The sequence below is a fragment of the Geotrypetes seraphini genome, chromosome 2 (assembly GCF_902459505.1).
Source record: "Geotrypetes seraphini chromosome 2, aGeoSer1.1, whole genome shotgun sequence".
NCBI lineage: Eukaryota > Metazoa > Chordata > Amphibia > Gymnophiona > Dermophiidae > Geotrypetes > Geotrypetes seraphini.
Window position 1 is genome coordinate 85,565,704 of NC_047085.1, and position 20,154 is coordinate 85,585,857.

Here is a 20,154-nt window from a genome sequence, read left to right on the forward strand (position 1 = left end):
GGCAAATTGTAACCTGTTAAACGTATATTATCTATGTTAACCTGTAACCTGTTCTGAGCTCTTTGGGGAGGAAGGGATAGGAAATGAATTAAATAAATAAATAATGCTATACTCTATGGCAGGGGTGTCCATCCTTTTGGCTTCCCTGGGCTGCATTTTCCGAAAAAAAATTTTCTGGAGCTGCAAAAACGCGCAAATGCTGCAGCAAGAAAGAGGAAGGAGCCAGAAAGATAGTAAACACCAGGGGGAAGCAAAGGAAAGCACTGCATCGCCCTCGACTGGGGCTGCACAAAATACTTCATGGGGCCGCAGGTTGGACACCCCTGCTCTATGGTATTCATGCATTAGACATTAGGGCCCAGATTCTATAAAAGCCACCGTTGTCAGCAGCCACCTTAAAAGTGACCGCCGTTCACCATTTATAGAATCCGTGCTTCGATGATTATAGTTAGTTCAAAACGTTGCAAGACATTTTACCATGTGACACCCCCCTGCTAAGAGAGGTACTCATTGCCACAACACAAAAGAACATTTAAGATTTTGCTCCTTATAAATCAAACCCACCATACTGGCCTTTCTTCATATACCAATTACTGATACCTTATTTTCCTCTACAAAAATAGCCTCTCAACAAAATCATCTAGTCATTCCAAATTTTCACCAGATCATTTCAGACACCATTTACATCTATGATGCTTCAGGATAAAACATTGGCCTTGTTTATTTCTCTTTTTTTTTTTTTTTCCTGACCTCCATATTGGGAGACTTGTTCTAGCTCTATCCCTATCTATTCCCCCTTGCAACTATGCGCTAGCCAAGATATGAACATGTTTAGAGAATACACTCCATAATTTAAAACAGTATCACCTCTACTCGTGTTTACCTCTATGCAAGGTCTTCAGAAGTGCCAGTTGATAGCCAAGTGTTTTCAATGGCTAATTTTCAACTTTTTTGGCACTGGTCTTGTCATAAGACCTGCATTGTTCTATTTTTGTTATTATTATTTTATAAAAAATTTTGTGTTCTGTGTTCATTTCAGATAAATAATCATATAAATAATCTTATACTTTAATATAATTTAATCAGGTATGGCTAGTAGGAAAAGGAGGTATTGTTGCCCCTGTATAAGACTGGTGAGACCTCATGTAGAATATTGTGTACAATTCTGAAGGCCGCACCTTCAAAAAGATATAAAAAGGATGGAGTCGGTCCAGAGGAAGGCTACTAAAATGGTATGTGGTCTTCATCATAAGGCGTATGGGAACAGACTTAAAGATTTCAATCTGTATACTTTGGAGGAAAGGCGGGGGAGGGGAGATATGATAGAGACATTTAAATAACAAAAATATATGAAAAGGTCACTCACCAGCAGTTGACTCAATTTCTCAGATCCTTCATTCAATCAAAAAGGAGACAAAGCCTCAATTACTTTATCACATAACAATCATTGATGATTTTTAAGCTAGCGTTATTTTTGTCATTGGCATAAAAGTCACACCAAAAGGAATGTAGGGATCTAGAGTGATTCAAAAACCACTACCGGTACTATGCACAGTAAAAGAATAGTATACTTTTTTGAATTTTTATTAGTTTTTCCCAAAAAGTACATTATTCTAAAGGCAACTTAAAAAAAATCCATAATTACAAAGGCAATCTTCAAAGCAATAACAGATGAAAGGTAGAAAAAGAGAAACTTAGCTCTAGCACCCGAACACTTGCTGTTATTTTAACCAGCTCTGCCAATAGCAAACAAACTTTTCTTCTTTTCAACGGCGTTCAGGGTTACAGCTCCAATAACAGCGGCAGGCCACAAACTCCTCCTATAAGATCTTGTTTCACCAACAATCCAATGGTTTCTTCAGGGATTTAAAAAGCAACTCCAGCTTCCATATGGACAACACTTAAGCTCACAATACTCAAGATCCCTACATTCCTTTTGGTGTGAGGTTTTTTTGTCAATGACAACAACGCTAGCTTAAAAATCATTAATGATTGCTATGTGATAAAGTAATAGATTGATTGAATGAGGGATCTGAGAAATTGAGTCCACTGCTGGTGAGTGACATTTTCATATATTTTTGTTTTTCTGTCACTACGATTTATTAATTGAGAGACGTTTAAATACCTGTGCATTAGTCAAGTCTCTTTCATTTGAAACTCTGCAATGAGAGGGCATAGGATAAAGTTAAGAGGTGATGGACTCAGGAGTAGTCAAAGGAAATACCGGTACTTTTTTACAGAAAGGGTGGTAGATGCATGGAACAGTCTCCCGGAAGAGGTGGTGGAGACAGAATTACACTCTCTCCCTGCCCCCAACTAGTTCTTGGCGGTATTTCCTAGCTCGGCAAGCCTTTCCCACCCGCTCCTCACACTTAACATGCTGCGACAGTCAACTGCCCTCCCCTGGCCAGGGAATTAGCAGAGTTCTTGTTCAGAAAAGCGAATAGCACCGCATGGAAGCAGTGATTTTCAGAGTGAATGGTAAGTGATAAACTTTTTTATCGGTACAGTAAAAGAAAAAGGAACTTTAATGATGATGTAATTTTGGGGAGCGGAGTCAGCAGCTGAAAAATCACAAATAAGCGAATCCGCAGATACGGAAACCGCAGATATGAAGGGAGAAGTGTATATTCTTCTCCAGCGACAGGAAGCAAATACAGAGAGGCTCTAGTTCATAGAAAGCCACTTCTGCTGATGGCTGTGTTGTTTGTAATGCAGCAACTTCTTATCCATGTCCTTGCCACTGTCCTCCATATCTGCTCCAAGCATGCATGAATTCTGTCACATGTTAATATCAAAAGCAGGACATGCAATGAGGTTGCAAATTATGACATCTTGTAAATAGACTTGTGACAAGATAAGGAAGGGTGGCTCTCAAAACCAAATATGTTTTCAACTTGAAAGGATGGGGTGGGGCATTATCCATCACCATTTTATCTTTTTGAAAAATAAAAAACAAAAAAAATTATCCTATGTCATGCTCAGATCAGCTTGAAAATTTATGAAGCTGTAAATTACCTCCCTGTCAAGCATAAGTGGAGCCTATTAAAAAAAAAAAGCCCTCTAGCCCAAATCAGCAGATTTGCAGTATAGCAGAACACGGACCACATTTCTGCTTCCAACAATCTAGCTATCCTTGGAGATAGGCAGCTGCTCAATATAAGGAAGATGGCAAGCAAGGAGTGGGGATATGATGCCCATAATGGTGAGAGCAAATCTCTTTCTCTTTCAGAGACAGGGCTGTGGTCAACTACTACAGACAAAATCTTTTCTGTACATTTGCTTGAATTCAAAATGTTAAATTGCTAGCTCATGCCTCTGTCCTAAATAGAATCAATGACTGCAAAATTCTCCACAAAGGTCTTAAACTTTCTACGTTAAAGTGATTGCAGTTAATGCCCAGCAATTTGGTCGAGCTCCTTTACAGCAGCCATAGACAGGACCTTGTTACTCCTCTGCTGGATGTGTAACTGGTTTCTGATTTCTTTGCAAATCCTACTGTATAAATGTTACAGTTACTCATAGGGCTTTCTGTTCTGGTATCCCTGAGTGTCTTGCTAAGCTGTTAATTCCTTAGTGGCCTCAGCACTCTGTTTGTTCTCAGCACAGCAACCTGCTTAATTTCCTTTTTCTGTAGTAATCCAACTTGAAATCGTTGTTTTTGCCTTTTGGTTTCCTTCATGTTGAACAGTGGTTAGTGTAGCTGGGTTTTAAAAAGGTTTGGACAAGTTCCTGGAGGAAAAGTCCATAGTCTACTATTGAAATAGAGGGGGAAAGCCATTGCTTACCCTGGAATTGGTAGCATGGAATCTTGACACTATTTGGGATTCTGCCAGGTACTTGTGACCTGGATTGGCCACTGTTGGAAGCAGGAAACCGGGCTAGATAAACAATCGGTCTCTCTTGTGTTCTCTCTTCCACAAAATTTAAGGATGAAGCCCTCTTTTGTGAAGTTCAGAACTGGACTCAGGATATTTTTCTTTATTTAGTCCTCCAGAGACCAGGGCAGTTAATAGCTTTGGAGGCTGAGTATAAACAGTTTTTATATAATTTAGCATTTAATTTTCTGTCTGGCTCTTAGACCTTGCCCTACGTCTCTCTGCCTTCGATTTGCCTTTTTTTAATACATGGATCATGCTCAGCCTCTTCTTTTACTTTTTTAAGTCCCTTTCTTGCCTTCTATGTATTTAATATATCATATAGTTTTATATTGTACATTGCTTTGCTTTGAAAGCTCAAAGGGTGGTTCAAAAAATCTTTCAATAATCTGAGCTAAATTAAGTAAAAGTAATCCAACAAGAGTTGAATAAAGATTAACAAATGTTCAAATGTGAATGTTTTGGGGACTATTAGTCTCCTTCCTAAGGTAATCTGTCTGGGGTAAGCACTTTAATCTTCCTATTTAAGCACTTGTTACTGTGGTACAGATCTTGCATTTACCAAGTTACCGTGATGAGATTATTTTAATTAAGAAAGATTAACACGGGGCTTCCAATTCTATTAGTGGCAATATCTTTGACTAATAGAAACCAGCAACTAAACACACTTCTGCTTGTCATCAAAAACAAAATGGGTAAATACAAGGGTGAATAAAAAAATGAAAGACAATTTTTAAATGATGTGATAACTGGAACAGAGCTAGCGAAATGCAACATATGTACTCGTACTTTGCCTGTTAGATAGTTCATCCATTCCATGCACAGTGCAGCACTAGGCCTTTAGTCATGTAGCAGCTAAGAGGTCAGAAACACGGACGCTCCATTGCAAAATTGCTCCATCAAGGAACAACGTGCAGTAGTGCGTGTTCTTTGGGCAAAGGGAGTGAAACCTGTGGAAATTCACTGTCTGATATTGACTCAGTATGGACATAGTACTATGAACCAACGAAAGGTTTATGTGGGTAAAAAGGTTTAAAGCGGGAAGAACAGATGTAATCAACGAAGGTTGTTCTGGTCGTCCATCAACATCATGCACATTCATAGGGTAGATGCCTTGATTAGAGAAGACCGACGGATAATGGTGTCTCAATTGGCTGCAAATTTGGATATCAGCTATGGATCTGTATTTGCCATAATGCATGATGACTTGGGATACAGGAAATTCTGTGCACAATGGGTTCCCAAACAACAGTGTGTGGAGGTTGTGACCTAGTTCCTGAGACGGTATGAAGAAGATCTGAGTATTCTGGAGAGAATTGTCACCAGCGACGAGACATGGGTGCATCACTGCGACCCAAAGAGCAATAGACAAAGCATGATGAAGTAAAGGAAGTGGTGCTCACCTGGCTTCAGGAGTAGCCAAACTTCTCTGCAGGAATGCACAAGCAAATTGAACGATACAACAAATGCATCATCTTGCATGGAGACTATGTGGAAAGCTGATATGTTCAATTGCTCACAGTTACTCTTATTAAAACTGTTAAATGTATTTTGCCTTTACTTTTTGACTTGCCCTCATATAGATATAGATAGATAGATACCTGTTTTGTTTCTGATGACAAGCAGAGAAGAGTGTTTACTTATGTTAATACCTCTAACTAAGTCACGTTTTTGGTTTTGGCTCAAATAAAAGTACGAGGGTAATTCAAAATGTAAAGGTCACCTTCATGCCCAAAAGAAGGTTAACATGATTTTCATGGAGTAGGACTGCCATTTGAATTTCTTCTTTGCTGGAGAAGATGGATATCTCCACTCCATGCTTTGTCTTTTGCTCTCCAGGTCATAGTGATACACCTATATCTCGTCACCAGTGACATTTCTCTCCAGAATACTCAAATCTTCTTCATACCAACTCAGGAACTGTGTCGCAACCTCCACACGCTGTTGCTTGTGCAGATCAGTAAGCTGTTTGGGAACCCATTGTGCACAAACTTGCCTGTATCCCAAGTCATCATGCATTATGGCACATGCAGATCCAAAGCTGATATCCAAATTTGCAGCCAATTAAGACACTGTTATCTACCAAAATATATATGTAATCCCAAGATGCATGTACAACTTAATTGGCTAAATAACTGTTAACTAGCAACTACTGATGATAATTGACACTAATTAGGATTTGTGTGGGCTTCTGGCTGTTCACTATTCTATATCACATGGTACCTAAATCCCATCATGCGCAACTCAAAAGGGGTTTTGACTAAGGGGTGGGATGGGCATGTCAGGGGCATTCTAAAAAGTTGTTTGTTTTGTTACAAAATAATGGATCAGCACGCCCAACTTGGATGCCAACATTTATACAGGTTTTTTAGCAGGTGCGAGTCTGGCATTCAAAGTTAGGCACGGGAATTGGTGCTAAGCATGATTCTATAAAGTGCTCACATCCTTTATAGAACTACGCACACCACTGATCTTTTCTAATCTAGTATTTCTGAGTTGTGCTATACCTAAACAGGTGCAAGAGGACTTACAATATAAGGAATTACAGAATGTAATTCGAGAGAGGGGAGATATGATGTAAATGCGCATGAGTCGAGTCTCTTTAATTTGTAAGGAAATTCTGCAAGGAGAGGGCATAGGATGAAGTTAAGAAGTGATAGGCTCCGGAGCAATCTAAGGAAATACTTTTTTACAGAAAGGGTGGTAGATGCAAGGAACAGTCTCCCAGAAGAGGTGGTGGAGACAGAGACTGTGCCTGAATTCAAGAAGGCGTGGGATAACATAACATAACATAAAACTTATATACTGCAACTACCTCTTGGTTCAAAAGATAAAAATACTGAACATACACAGTTGATCATAATCAATTATTCGTCATGTGTACCAAACAGAAATGTCTTCAAGCGTTTTTTTTAAAGGCTAGGTAAGCGATGGGATCTCTTAGAGAGAGGAAGAGATAATGGTTACTGCGGATGGGTCATTTGGCCTTTGTCATGTTCCTATGTTTCTATATGCTACATTATAGCAGTTTCAGGAAGGCAGAATTACGAATAGAGAAATAGGGAAGAGAGAATGGTGGTTCTTTGACTATACTATACTCGTTTTTGAGTGTCATTTATAGAAACTGGCCCTATGTGATTTATGCATGCAAGTTAAAGAACAGTGCTTAGGCACACTGCAGCCACATACTTAGCTGCACAAGAACTGGTATTCTATATATTTACACAGCTGAGTGGCACAGAAATGCAGAGACCCAGTTATGGAACTGCCCTTTTACTGCTTCTAGGAATACTCATAAATTTAAACAGATAACTTATCCATTTAAGGCTCTATAGGCAACTCGCTGCTGAGTGTCAGCCCATAATGTCCATTTCAACCCTTCAAACTGTATTTTTCTGAAGTCCTGTGACCATTAAATCATTGTGGAGCCAGTGATCTACTGCAAACCCTGAGTGCATAGGATGGTACATACTTGTGAGATGATTTTAAATGGTTAATTGTGTAAATTTCTCTCTAGGACCTGACCAATGGAGCAAACTATTTCCTCTTGCAAAAGGAAACCATCAGTCGCCTATTGATATCAAAACCAAGGAAGCCAAGTATGACTCCGCTTTGAAGTCTCTGAGTATCAGCTATGACCCAACAACTGCTAAGGTCATTTCTAACAATGGACATTATTTTCAAGTGCAATACGATGACAAGGACAACCAATCAGGTAAGAAATTAATTTTTTTAATTATTTTCTGCTCAGTCCCCAATATGAAAACTGGCCTTTAGAGAGCACAGGACTCAATTCCCTACTACTACTACTACTAGCTGGCTGACTGAATTTCTGTAGTGCAGGAGTGCCCAAAAGGTCAATTGCGATTGACCAGTCGATCGCAAAGGCAACCAAGTCGATCATGACTCGCGTTGCTTTTGCGGGCCCAGAACTTCCTCTCCAACATCAAAATTGATGTCGGGGGGAAGGCTGCTGGCCTGTTGCGGCATCAGGAAACAGGGAAAACTCAGCTGCAACAGCGGTGGCGGTAGTTTGGGAGCTTGTTTCCAGATGAAAGCCCTGGTGGTGGCTTGGGGAGACATAAAGACAGGGGGCAGAACAGGAAGAAGGCAGAGAGGGAGAAAGAATGAAAGGGGGGTAGGGAGACAGAAAGAAAGAAAGGGGGCAGGGAGACAGAAAGAAAGAAAGGGGTCAGGGAGACAGAAAGAAAGAAAGGGGTCAGGGATTCAGAAAGAAAGGGGAGGGGCAGGGATAGAGGAAGGAAAAGGGGGAGGGAATGGAGTGTGTAGGGTTGCAGGGGGCAGGCAGGGAGAGAGGAAGAAAAAGTTGGACTCATGGAAGGACAGAGATGTTGGTTGGGGAATGGAATGAGGTCTGGAGGAGACGAAGCATGCTGGAGGCAGAAAGGAGGGAAGAAATATTGCATGCACAGTCAGAAGAAGGGAGTGCAACCAGAGACTCATGAAATCACCAGCCAACAAAGGTAGGAAAAATTATTTTATTTTCAATTTAGTGATCAAAATGTGTCCATTTTGATAATTTATGTCTATATTTTGCACTATGGCCCCCTTTTACTAAACTGAAGTAGTGGATTTTAGCGCAGGGAGCCTATGAGCATCGAGAGCAGCGTGGGGCATTCAGTGCAGCTCCCTGCGCTAAAAACTGCTATCGCGGTTTAGTAAAATGGGAGGGGGTATATTTATCTAATTTTCTATAGTTGTTACTGAGCTGACATTGCATATTTTAAAGTCATTTGCCTTGACCAAAAAAAAACCCCCGAATATAAATGATAATTAATATTTTCTCTGCGTGCAGTGTGCTTTGTGTTTTTTAAAATTTTATTGTTGGTAGATCATTTTGACTTGGTCATTTTAAAAGTAGCTCGCAAGCCAAAAAAGTGTGGGCACCCCTGCTGTAGTGTTAAGGGCAAGTAAAAACAGATTAGTGGAGAGACAGAAAGTAAGGGAAGCTGCTGCTGGTTGGGAGGGGCAGAATGAATGAGCTACTGCTGGGGTGTGGGTAGAAAAGGATATGATCTGCTACTTTTGGGACCTGGAGGGGTGAGAGGAAGAGAGGTGCTGGATGGGGGAGGGAGATAGAGGTATTGCTGAACCAGGGGGTATGTGTCTGGGGGTGAAGCATGTCTGTGTAGGGCAGGGGTGCCCACACTTTTTGGGCTTGCGAGCTACTTTTAAAATGACCACGTCAAAATGATCTACTAACAATAAAATTTAAAAAAAACACAAAGCACACTGTACACATAGAAAATGTTAATTATCATTCCTATTCCAGGGTTTTTCAAAGAGGTCAAAGCAGATGACTCTATGCACTATCACCTCAGTAACAACCATACAAAAATAGACAAATATACCCCCTCCCTTTTTACTAAACCACGATAGCAGTTTTTAGCGCAGGGAGCTGCGCTGAATGCCCAGCGCTGCCCTCAACGCTCATAAGCTCCCTGCGCTAAAAACCTCTATTGCAGTTTAGTAAAAGGGGACCTTAGTGTAAAATATAGACAGATATAAATTCAGACACATTTTGATCACTAAATTTAAAATAAAATAATTTTTCCTACCTTGTCTGGTGATTTCATGAGTCTTTGGTTGCACTTTCTTCTTCTGACTGTGCATCCAATCTTTCTTCCCTTCTTTTAGCCTGTATGCTTCCTCTCCTCCAGACCTCATTCCCTCCCCCAACTTTTCCTTCCTCTCTCCCTGCCCTTTCTTTCTCTCTGCCTCCCTTTCTTTTTTTCTGTTTCTCTTCTTTCCTTCTGTCTCCCTGCCTGCCCTTTTTCTTTCTTTCTCCCTGCCTTCTCCCAAGCCACTGCCACTGCCATCGGGGACCAGGACCCAAACCGCCACCAATAACAGGCCCGAAAGCAGACGCCGCCCCAAGCTCTCCCTGCTTCAGCCGACCAGCATCGCGATCGACCTATTGGGGGAAATGCTGCCGGGTCCTGCCTTCACGGAAACAGAAAGTAGGCAGGACCCGGCAGCAAGAAGAGGAAATGCTTCACTAACCTGTCTCCCGCCTTAGCCCGTAGCGAACGCTTGCTTCAGGGCTCTCAACATGTGCGTGCCCCCCCCCGGACATAACTTCCGGTTTCGAAGAGAAGAGAAGCCGGCATGCACACGTTAGAGCCCGGAGCATAAGTTCGCTACGGGCTGAAATCTCCAAGTCGGGTTTTTTTTTAATGTTCAGCGGCGGCAGCAGCAGATGACAGCTGGGCGGACCGCCCAGCTAAAAGGCCCTAGAGAGAACACAGAGGAAGGCTGATCGGCCTGATAGATCAGGACGGCAACACGAGTCTATCACGGAGCCCAGGATGGGCTCCGTGATCGACTCGCGTTGCCTTCCTGAGCTACCAGTCGATCGCGATCGACGTATTGGGCACCCCTGGTGTAGGGGATGTCTATGGGCCAAAAAGTGTATGTGGGTGACGTGAGATGTGCATGTTTATTGGATTGGGGATAAAATGTGTGTATAGTGGGGTAGGGGTATATGTTTGACAAGTTATGCATCTGAGTGGGAAGGATATTTGTAAGTCTGTCTCTGGGGTGACATGCATCTTTGGGGGAGGTATTTATTTATTTATTATTTATTTAATTTGATTTATATCCCATTCTCCCCCCCCCCCCCAGCAAGCTCAGAACGGATTACAGGTTAACATACATAAAATAAAGGCAATTGGGTTACAGGTTAACATACATAATATGTAGACAAGTGAGTTAAACTATGTCATGCTTATACAGTAAAGTGTGTTCTTTGTAATTTGACATTCATAGAGGATCTTATTCAATATACATGAAGTAAACATTTCTTTACATGTTTTTTTGGGTTTTTTTTTTTTTTGGGGGGGGTTAATCATATGTGCATTATGTGGGGGGATTAGGTGAAGAGATAGGTTCTAATTGCTGTCCTGAAGTTCAGAAGCCCTTCTAGGGATCTGATCTGTTGAGGCAGTTGATTCCAGTAACTTAGTATGATGGGTTCATAGTATAGAGCTTCTTTGTGATAGCCTAAGGTATATTTAGGCTATATTTCAACTTTTTGTTTTGTAGAAGGGGCTTTAAGTCCTTTCATGGGATGTTTTGGCCACTTATGAACCCATGGAACACTTTTTTGATAATGGATTTACTGTATTTTCACTCATATACCGCGCACCTGTGTAAAACGCGCACACGGGTATAGCGCGCGGGAAACTGTAATTTATGTAAAGAAATTTTTATATACCGCGCACACCCATATACCGCGCATGCCGCCCCGACTCTCCCGTCGCTGTCTGACTTTCCTTTCGCCCGCCCCGACTCTCCTCTGGCCGCCCCGACTCTCCTTTCGCCCGCCCTGACTCTCCTCTGGCCGCCCCAACTCTCCTTTTGCCCACCCGACTCTCTTCTCCCCCTTGAAGTCCTGTCCCCACTTGAAGTCCTGTCCCCACTTGAAGTCCTGTCCCCACCCTGAAAGCCTGATGCCCCCCCCCCGATGTCCGATTCACCCCCCCGCAGGACCGCTCGCACCCCCACCCCGAAGGACCGCTCGCACTCGCACCCACACCCCCACCCGAAGAACCGCTCGCACCCCCACAGCCTCCCCACCCCACCCCATCATGGAGAAGCTGCCTACCGTTGTCCTGCTGCTTCCTCTGCTGGCGGTCCCACCCCTTCTCTGAGCCCTGCGTCTGCGTTGCTTCCTCTTCCGGCTGTCCCGTCCTTTCTCTGACGTCAGAGAAAAGGCGGGACTGCTGGAAGAGGAAGCAGCGCAGACGCAGGGCTCAGAGAAGGGGCGGGACCGCTGGCAGAGGAAGCAGCAGGACAACGGTAGGCAGCTTCTCCATGATGGGGGGGTGGGGAGGCTGTGGGGGTGCGAGTGGTCCTTCGGGGTGGGGGTGGGGGTGCGGGTGCGAGTGCGAGCGGTCCTGCGGGGTGAATCGGACGTCGGGGTGGGGAACTATGTAAAAAAAATTTGTACAATGCGCTCACAAATATAACCCGCATGGTTATACTCGGTTTGTAAAATCGTGTATAATGCACGCGTTATATGCATGAAAATACGGTATATTTTGACTTATGCATGTATAGGGAGTATATATGGGGGCAAAGTAGGTGTAGATAGACATATGTGTTTTGGAGGTGAGGTATATTTGTGCATGTTTTTAGAGGTGAAGGGTATGAGTATAAGGAAGCTTGGGGAAAGTTGAGGATAGGCACATACTTTTTACATACCCAGTGGGGGTACCTAGGGTATGTGACACCCAGGACTGATTATTTTTTAACACCTCACCCCCTATATAAAAAGGAATCAGAGGAGCACCCCCTAGGAACTGTACCTGGGGCGGACAGCCACTGCCTGAGGAAGGGGATTTTGGTCTCCAAAAGTTAGTAAAAAATGTATTAAAACTAGTCCAATATAAAGATTACCTTATTTCCATTTTCTATATATAAATGTTTATCAATACAGCTACAATACTACTTTATTCTAAAGCAAAAAAAAGAAATCTTTTTTATCTACCTTTTGTCACCTCTAGTTTCTGCTTTCCTCATCTTCTCTTTAGTCTCCATTCCATCCAGCATCTGCCCTCTTTCTCTGTCCCTTCCATTTTACTCTTTCTGTCTCCACTCCCTCCCCCATGCTCTGGCATCTCTCTCTTCTCCTTTCCTTCTCTCCTTCCCACCACAACTCACCCCATGGTCTAGCATCTGCTTCCCTCCTTCCCAAAGGTCTGGCATCTCATTCTCCTTCCCTTCTCTCCCCCATGCTCTGGCATCTTTCTCCTCTCCTTGCCTTCGATCTCTCCCTCCCCCCTCTATGCTTTGGAATCTCCTCTCTTTCCTTTTCCTCCCTCCCTTATTTCTCCCTGGTCTGGCATCTGTTTCCTTTCCTTCCCTTCTCCCCCCAATGTTCTTCCTTCCTTCCCCTCCCTCCCTTTTTTCCCCATGATCTGGCATCTCTCTTTCCTTTCATCTCCCTTCCCTGGCCTTCCTTTTCCCTTCCTCCTTCTCACCAATCAGGTGCAGCATTTCTCTCCCCCTTCCCTGTCCTCCTCTCCCTCCCTCCCTCTCTTTGTCACCCCCCCAGTCGGCAGCACAATGTTCAGAACTCGCTGCTCTTGCCAACGTCGGACCTTCCTCTCTGCCATGTCCCACCTACTTCCTGCTTCCGTAAAGGCAGGATCCGGCAGAGAGAAAGGCCCAGTGCTAGCACAGCAATGAATTTTGAATGCTGCCAATGCCGAAAGAAGTTCCTGGAGTTGGACCATGATGTTGGCCCTTGTTTGGAGCACCCTCTTGGGCTGCATCTGGGGCGGGTCATCCCCCCACCCCCCCCTCGGTACACCACTCTACATACCTAGTTGTGCAATTTCATAAAAGTTCCTTTTGTATATAACAGGCTTTACATGGATAAGCTTTATAAATTACCCTACATTGGCCATCTTGAACACTTGTTGATGTATCTTATACTGACTGTTTTACAGTATGTATGTACAGTATATATGTGTTTTGTATTTTTGTATTTTTTAAATTATGTATGTGATGTTGTGATCCACCTTGTATAAAGGTGCAATATGAATAATAAGCTATAAACTATTGATTCTCAAAAAAACACTCAGTACGTCATTTAGGTGCTGTCATCCAAAATGACACTGCTTACCCCCAAGGCTTCCCTTCACCTTTGTGCATGAGGAAATCCTCTTTAAAGGTATCACACAATATTTTGTTCCTACCCCACTTGGAGCACTGATTTCTGTCTTTATTACTCATTAACCTCTTAGTAAATAATCCAGTAATTTGCTGAACCATCTTTTAAATGGACAGACATCTTTTAAAGGGCCAGGTTCAATAAACGGCATGAAAATTTAAGCACCGTGATAATCCACACTAAGCTAGTATTCTGTAAAGGGCACTCTGTGCGGAGAGTCCTTTATAGAATGCTAACTTAGAGGCTGATTCTATAAACTGTGCCTAGAAAAATTGCACTGGCCGCATGTTAATCATGCTTAGGCACCGTTTAGAGAATTGTACCTTTGGGAAAGGTAGGTGCCGGAAATGTAGACCAGGGTTTTCAAGGCCTACATTTCTGGCGCTTACCTTTGATGTGAATCACGCCTGCAAAGGCTCTTTATGGCGCCTAATTACACTTCCGGCATTAGCCATGTCTACAGTGGCATTAGGCATCGTAAAGCACCTTAGTAGGCATGATTCCGATGCTGCTTGTTTTAGCACTGGTAGGCGCCTTGAAATTTGCCTTAAATGCTCTTTTAAACAGTGTTTTGGACTTAACATAGGTGCCAGTAGGGCATCTATCTGCACCGTTTATAGAATATGGGCCCAATTCTATATATGTGGCCTAAAAAAATCAGTGCCAACTAGTGCGGCACTAAGCACGATTCTATAAAAATTATGTGCACTGCATAGAATCATGCTTAGCACTGACTAAGCCCCGCTATGCGTCTATAGGCATCCCAAATTTTAGGCATACCCTATTTATGCCAGGGTTTTCTTCACCTAAATGCTTGCACCTAATTTGTGCACTCATCAGTGTATAAGTCAAAAACATGCGCATAACTTGAAAATATGCCTATAATCTGGCCCTAACCACAAACAATTTTCGGTACACACATTGGACAAGGTGCACACCATTTTGTGCTCTGCGCTTATCAAGCTGTGTACCTAACTTTCAACTAAGTCCAATTAAAATCATTTATGAGTTGCCAATTGCCAATTATCGGCCCATTAATCATGTTGTGCACATACATCGGATCTTCGTACCAATGTACATGAATAACTTTAGGTGCATTATATACTGTACAATTTGGGGGTTTGTGCCTAACTTTGGGTGTGAGCAGTTACTCCTGCCAAAAAATTATGTAAATGTTGGCACCCATCTGATGGCAGTTAGGCACACAATCTAGGCATTCTATAATGTGCCTAATTTTGGGAATGCCCCAGACCTATTTGTGCCCCTTCCAAAGACTTTGGAATTTCACACTATCGGGCCTATTTAACCAGCCAGAAACAGCACTGACTGGTTAAATAGCACGTAATTGGCTAAATGTGAATATTCAGCATGAGATAACCAGTTATCTTCACTGAATATTTGTAACTAGTTTTTTTAGCTCGTTACATTAACGGGTGCTAGAATAGATGTGTAGACTTAGGCATTTCTTTCTTTCTTTTTCTTTCTTTCTTTCTGTCTCTCTCCCTGCCCCCTTTCTTTCTGTCTGTCTTTCTTTCTGTCTCTCTCCCTTCCCCCTGTCTGTCTTTCTTTCTTTCTCTCTCCCTGCCCCCTTTCTTTCTTTCTGTCTCTCTGCCTGTCTGTCTTTCTTTGTGTCTGTAACGGGTGCCGGAATATGTGTGTGTGTGTGTCTGTATTTATTTCTTTCTCTCTCTGTGCTTAGCCTATTTCAGTATTTCTTTATTTTTTTTCACATCTGCGGGAGGAGGAGGAGGCCGGGGCACGTGGGAGGGTGTATATATAGTATATCTGTTCTGCTTTATATTCCTTAAAAAAAAAAAGTCTAATGTTAATAACTCATCCGATCCACTTTTAGGAATCCCTCGCAAAAGGGGAAAGTGGCAAAAGAAAGGGATAGCGTGAAATTGTACAGTATATAATGAAACGAAACAAAAAAATCCGAAGAGGCAGGGATGGCCGAGGATCGACGGTCTCTCCAACAAACCTTTTTTTCATTTTTTTTCATTTTTTAAGAAGACTCCCCCCTCCCCATCGTCCAAAGTGGTGCAAGAGTGCCAGAGTATCCGGCCCAAACCCTGCTTACCTTCCTCGGCGTTTCGTTTCGGTTTCAGCTCTGGGTACGTTTTACATCGCGGCTGTGTTAAACCCCCCTCCCCCCGGTCTCTCTCGCCACGTCCTTCCACTTGGATTGGGGGCTCTGTCGGCTACGCCTCTGCCTGGGTTGGGGGAGGGAGAGAAGGAGGCGTTTCTTACCTCGTCTACGGCTGAACTGGGGAGGAGTGTTGGAGTGCGGCAGGAGGGGGGGGGCTTGGGTTCTTCGCAGCCTGGATCGTCCCGTCCTTCTCGCAGCCTCCCTCCAGTCAATACCTGCAAGCTTTGGGGAACTATCAGAAGGAGGATTCCGCCATATCAACGCTGTCAGGAGAGGGACACACATGGGATGGGAGGCCGGCCCACTTTACAGTAATCTCTGAAGTAGCCGGGCCGCCTGCGACTCTCCTCTTGACGGCTGGGGGGGGAGGGGGACCTGAGGATCGGCGCTGTCTCCAACCCGCCGCCAAGCCAGCCAATGGACATCATCGCCACGCTACAGGCCCGGACGCATCCTAACAGTAAGTAGCAGGCTCGGGAAGGCGACAGAAGGACTCCGCATTCGCTCGCCTGTGGTGACATAGTAAGTGCGCATGCGCACTCTTGCCGGCACATCCCGACAGATCAGATCTCAGGGAACATGCGGTGAGATGCGCATGCGCGCTTAGCATTTTATTATTATAGATTAGCGGCTAGAAGTTAACCAGCTATATCACGTGATATCTGGCAATTTTCAGTGCTGTCCAAACCGAGTAACGGAAAACTCAAGTCTGCTCAAAAAAATAAAAAGTCCAAATATATAGAGAAAACAAACTTATGAAATATAACTAACTTATTCACAAGACCTCTTACACCCAAGGCACTACTTGTGGAATTTAGGAGACATTTAAAGACATATTTGTTCCTGAAACATTTAGGGCTCCTTTTATCAAGAGGAGGCGGTAGTTTTTAGGCCAGCGCAGGGGTTAGCGCGTGATGAAAAGTCACACGCTATCGCGGCTTGATAAAAGGAGCCCTTAGGCAACTAATTGGTATGGATATTGTAATGAACTACCTAGATCATTATAGTATTATTTCTAATTATTTGCTTATCTAATTTTGTCTCTTTAATTGTAATCTTTTAAATTTTTTGTAAACCACATAGAACTTTACAGCCCTGCGGCATATAAATTGATTATTATTATTATTACTTTAATTTCTTTTGTGTCTTTACTTGTCTTTTAGGCAATTGGTCTTTTAGGCAATTGCATATTAAATATTAATTTTTAATTTGGGGTGTATGAGGTCTTGTGAATAAGTTAGTTATATTTCATAAGTTTGTTTTCTCTATATATTTGAATTTTCAGTACTGACCAGCCAGTTTAGCAGCCACATTGGACGACACAAATAGCAGTACTGTTTATGGCCACTATAAACTTAACTAGCCAATGCTAAATATTGACTTATCTGATTAGGATTTTGCCAGTCAAAAAAAAAAAAAAGGGATATTTAAAGTCGGTCACTGGGAATGGCTTGACATTGAATATCTGTATTCAATGCCAACCGTGGGAGTTACCCGGCCTGCCTTCTGTGGTCTGAATATTGACCTGTATGAAATTAGGTGTGCATGTTATATGAGGGGGCAGGACAGGATTAACCTATGGACCAGGTGAGGCTCTGGCTAAAGAGTACCAAATACCTAGGGTTTTGATGTCACCAGCCCATAAGTTAAGTTGCCTTTCGGCTTTCCCCTTTCTCCTCCTCGCTCTCCTGATTCTGCTACACTGTCCCAGCAGGGTGCGGCTTCATGGGCTAGCATCAGCGTCGTACTACTTCCTTCTTCTCTTCCCTGACGCTGGCCTATGAAACCACATTCTGCCAGTCCAGGCAGTAGCATCAGAGGAGAGAGGAGGGAGAATGGAGGAGGGAAGTGGCTAGGGCACCATAATCTCATGAGCCGGTCCTGCGAGTAGAATAGGCACAGGGCTGATCCATATGTATCTCTTAATTACTGACAATTAAATGTTTGTTAACTCCAATAATTGACTGTTAGCACCTAATTAAATAATTAATTTACATGCAGATCTAGGATCTGCGCCCATATTTGAGAGACCTATACGGAACCCACGGGAAAAATAATAGAATCATTTTAGAAATTAGCTTGAGGGAGTAAGTATTTCCTGGATAATGTCTAGTGGCTGGAGTCCAAGCTGAGAGTTCTGCCCTGTTCCCAATTACTATGGAGAACAAGCCTGTCCTCAATAGGAACAGTGTTGTTTTTAAACAAGTGCATTAAAAGAACAGCTTTCAATGCGCTTTTACTTTAACTTAACAAGAAGTCAGGTTTTAGTAACTGTCTGAGGAGCTGATTGCACTTATCAATTATAACATTAAAATGGATGAATCAATCAGCCACCTGGCTAGCAAAGCATGACAGAAATTCTCAGACTGAAAATGAAGTCTGCTTGATTGGTTTTTTTATATTGACTTACCCAACTATGCAATACCGTGAGCATTTGAAGCTAGTATATTAACTAGGGTTTTGAGGCTCCCAGGAGGGGAAAGCTCTAAATTGAAGCTTTCATATACGAGAGGGAACACACAAAGTATCTAATTGTGGCAACATGAAAGGAATTATGACTAAAATTTAGCTTAATGCAGATCTTTCTTGTGTGCGCAGAGTGAGGGGAAATATATGCTTCACTGGCTCCCAGTATACTCCAGAGTCCTCTTTAAATGTGCCTGCTTAGCCTTCAAGATCCTACATGGCGTCCTTCCTCCCGTTATCCCACTCTTTTGGAATTCCTCAAACCCACACTCCACCAGACCCTCCCAAAAACTGAAACTATCATTCCCCTCTATAAAAGGTATATCCCGCACAGGAAAACTTGGAACATTCCTACCCTTTAGAACCACAGAACTCTGGAACAACCTCTCATCCCCGCTCAGAAATTCAAGCTCCTTCCAATCCTTCCGCAAACACTTGAAAACTTGGCTCTTTTCAAAAATCTAATCACCTCCCATTCTCTAATATCCTGTCCCTCTCTATCTTCTTAGTCCTTCTCCTATATCCTTTCATTGTAGTTCCTTTCCTCTTAACTCTGTAAACCGTGCCGAGCTCTGCGCTTGCGGAGATGGCGCGGTATACAAACCTAAGGTTTAATTTAGTTTAGTTTAGTGTGTCTGCTAAATGCCACACACACTCAGTGATCAGGTCCAAAGACTGCAAATCTCAACAAGTCTGAACCTTTACCATTCATATAGCCAAGACTTGGATTTTGATTCATCCCTGACTTTACTCTCACTTACCTGCAGCTATTCATCCTTTTTTCCCCCCACGTTTTCTTGAATTCCAGTACAATCTAGTTTTACCATCTCCATGCTATACCATACACCATAGAAGCCAGCTCTGTGGGCGCTGTGGGTGCTTGAACACTGGCAAGATTGAATAAATTCCTTGACTGTGTCCAGGGAGAGGTACTTTCCATTTGGGTTAACACCCACAATAATTTTGAAAAGTTGACTCCTATGATATACACATAGCCTCCTGAAAAACTCTTGAATTCTCTGTTTGGGGAGATCCAGGAAATGCTTCACAATGGGAGTCATAGACTAGAGGAGAAGCCTAAGAGGGGATTTCAGCTTGGGGGGAGGGGGGCACACTGGCCACTGCTATTGTATATTATTTAAAATACGTTTTGGAGAAACTTCTGAGTATAAGCCCCAACTCATTAATTTTTCTAATAACCCATCTTTGAACTGAAGAATTAATGACACTTCTTGGTATCCAGTCATTAAGAAAATAAGATACACTAGATCTTTTAACTCCACATGGGCATATCAAGCAGCAAAACTTTGGAAAACATTACCAATTAATATTAACCAGAAATTTTATTTTAAGTGTTTCAAAAAAGACATAAAGACCTATCTTTTTCAAGAAATTGTTAATAATTCCTAAAATTGTAATACTATCTAATAATTTGTATCACCATTATTATTTATGTAAACCGCTGTGAACTTCATGAAGGTATTGGCGTTACATAAGAACATAAGAATAGCCTTACTGGGTCAGACCAAAGGTCCATCAAGCCCAGTAGCCCGTTCTCACAGTGGCCAATCCAGGTCCCTAGTACCTGGCCAAAACCCACGAAGTAGCAACATTCCATGCTACCGATCCAGGGCAAGCAGTGGCTCCCCCATGTCTTTCTCAATAACAGACTATGGACTTTTCCTCCAGGAAATTGTCCAAACCCATTCTTAAAACCAGCTAAGGTATCTGCTCTAACTCGGGAAGAAGGCTTCTGGGCGGCAAGCAGCGGCGGCGGACTGGGGGTGGTGGTTTGAATCGGTGCTGGAGGGAGGAAGGAGGAAGGCTGACTTTGGAGCTGCTGGGAGGGAGGGAGGGAGGTAGGCAGGCAGGCTGGCTTCGGGGGAGGGGGTGGGAAAAGGCTGGAAGGCAGTGAGGTGGACATAGGAAGGAGGGAGGAAGGAAGGAGAGAAATAGGCAGA

At 43.0% G+C, this 20,154-nt stretch overlaps 1 protein-coding gene across 2 annotated transcripts in view; it reads left to right on the forward strand.

Annotated features, from left to right (window-relative positions):
- The first annotated feature begins 2,345 nt into the window (after positions 1-2,345).
- The window catches only part of LOC117355187 (carbonic anhydrase 1-like), a 55,601-nt gene continuing 37,792 nt past the window's right edge, over positions 2,346-20,154 (forward strand). Inside the window, exons 1-2 of one of the 2 annotated variants that reach the window (XM_033933349.1) lie at positions 2,346-2,481; positions 7,396-7,593. In XM_033933349.1, coding sequence (XP_033789240.1) covers positions 2,454-2,481; positions 7,396-7,593 — 226 coding nt within the window. In that variant the 5' untranslated portion in view covers positions 2,346-2,453. Of the gene's footprint in view, positions 2,482-3,028; positions 3,206-7,395; positions 7,594-20,154 lie in introns of those variants that run through there. The other variant, XM_033933348.1, reaches the window with a different exon arrangement.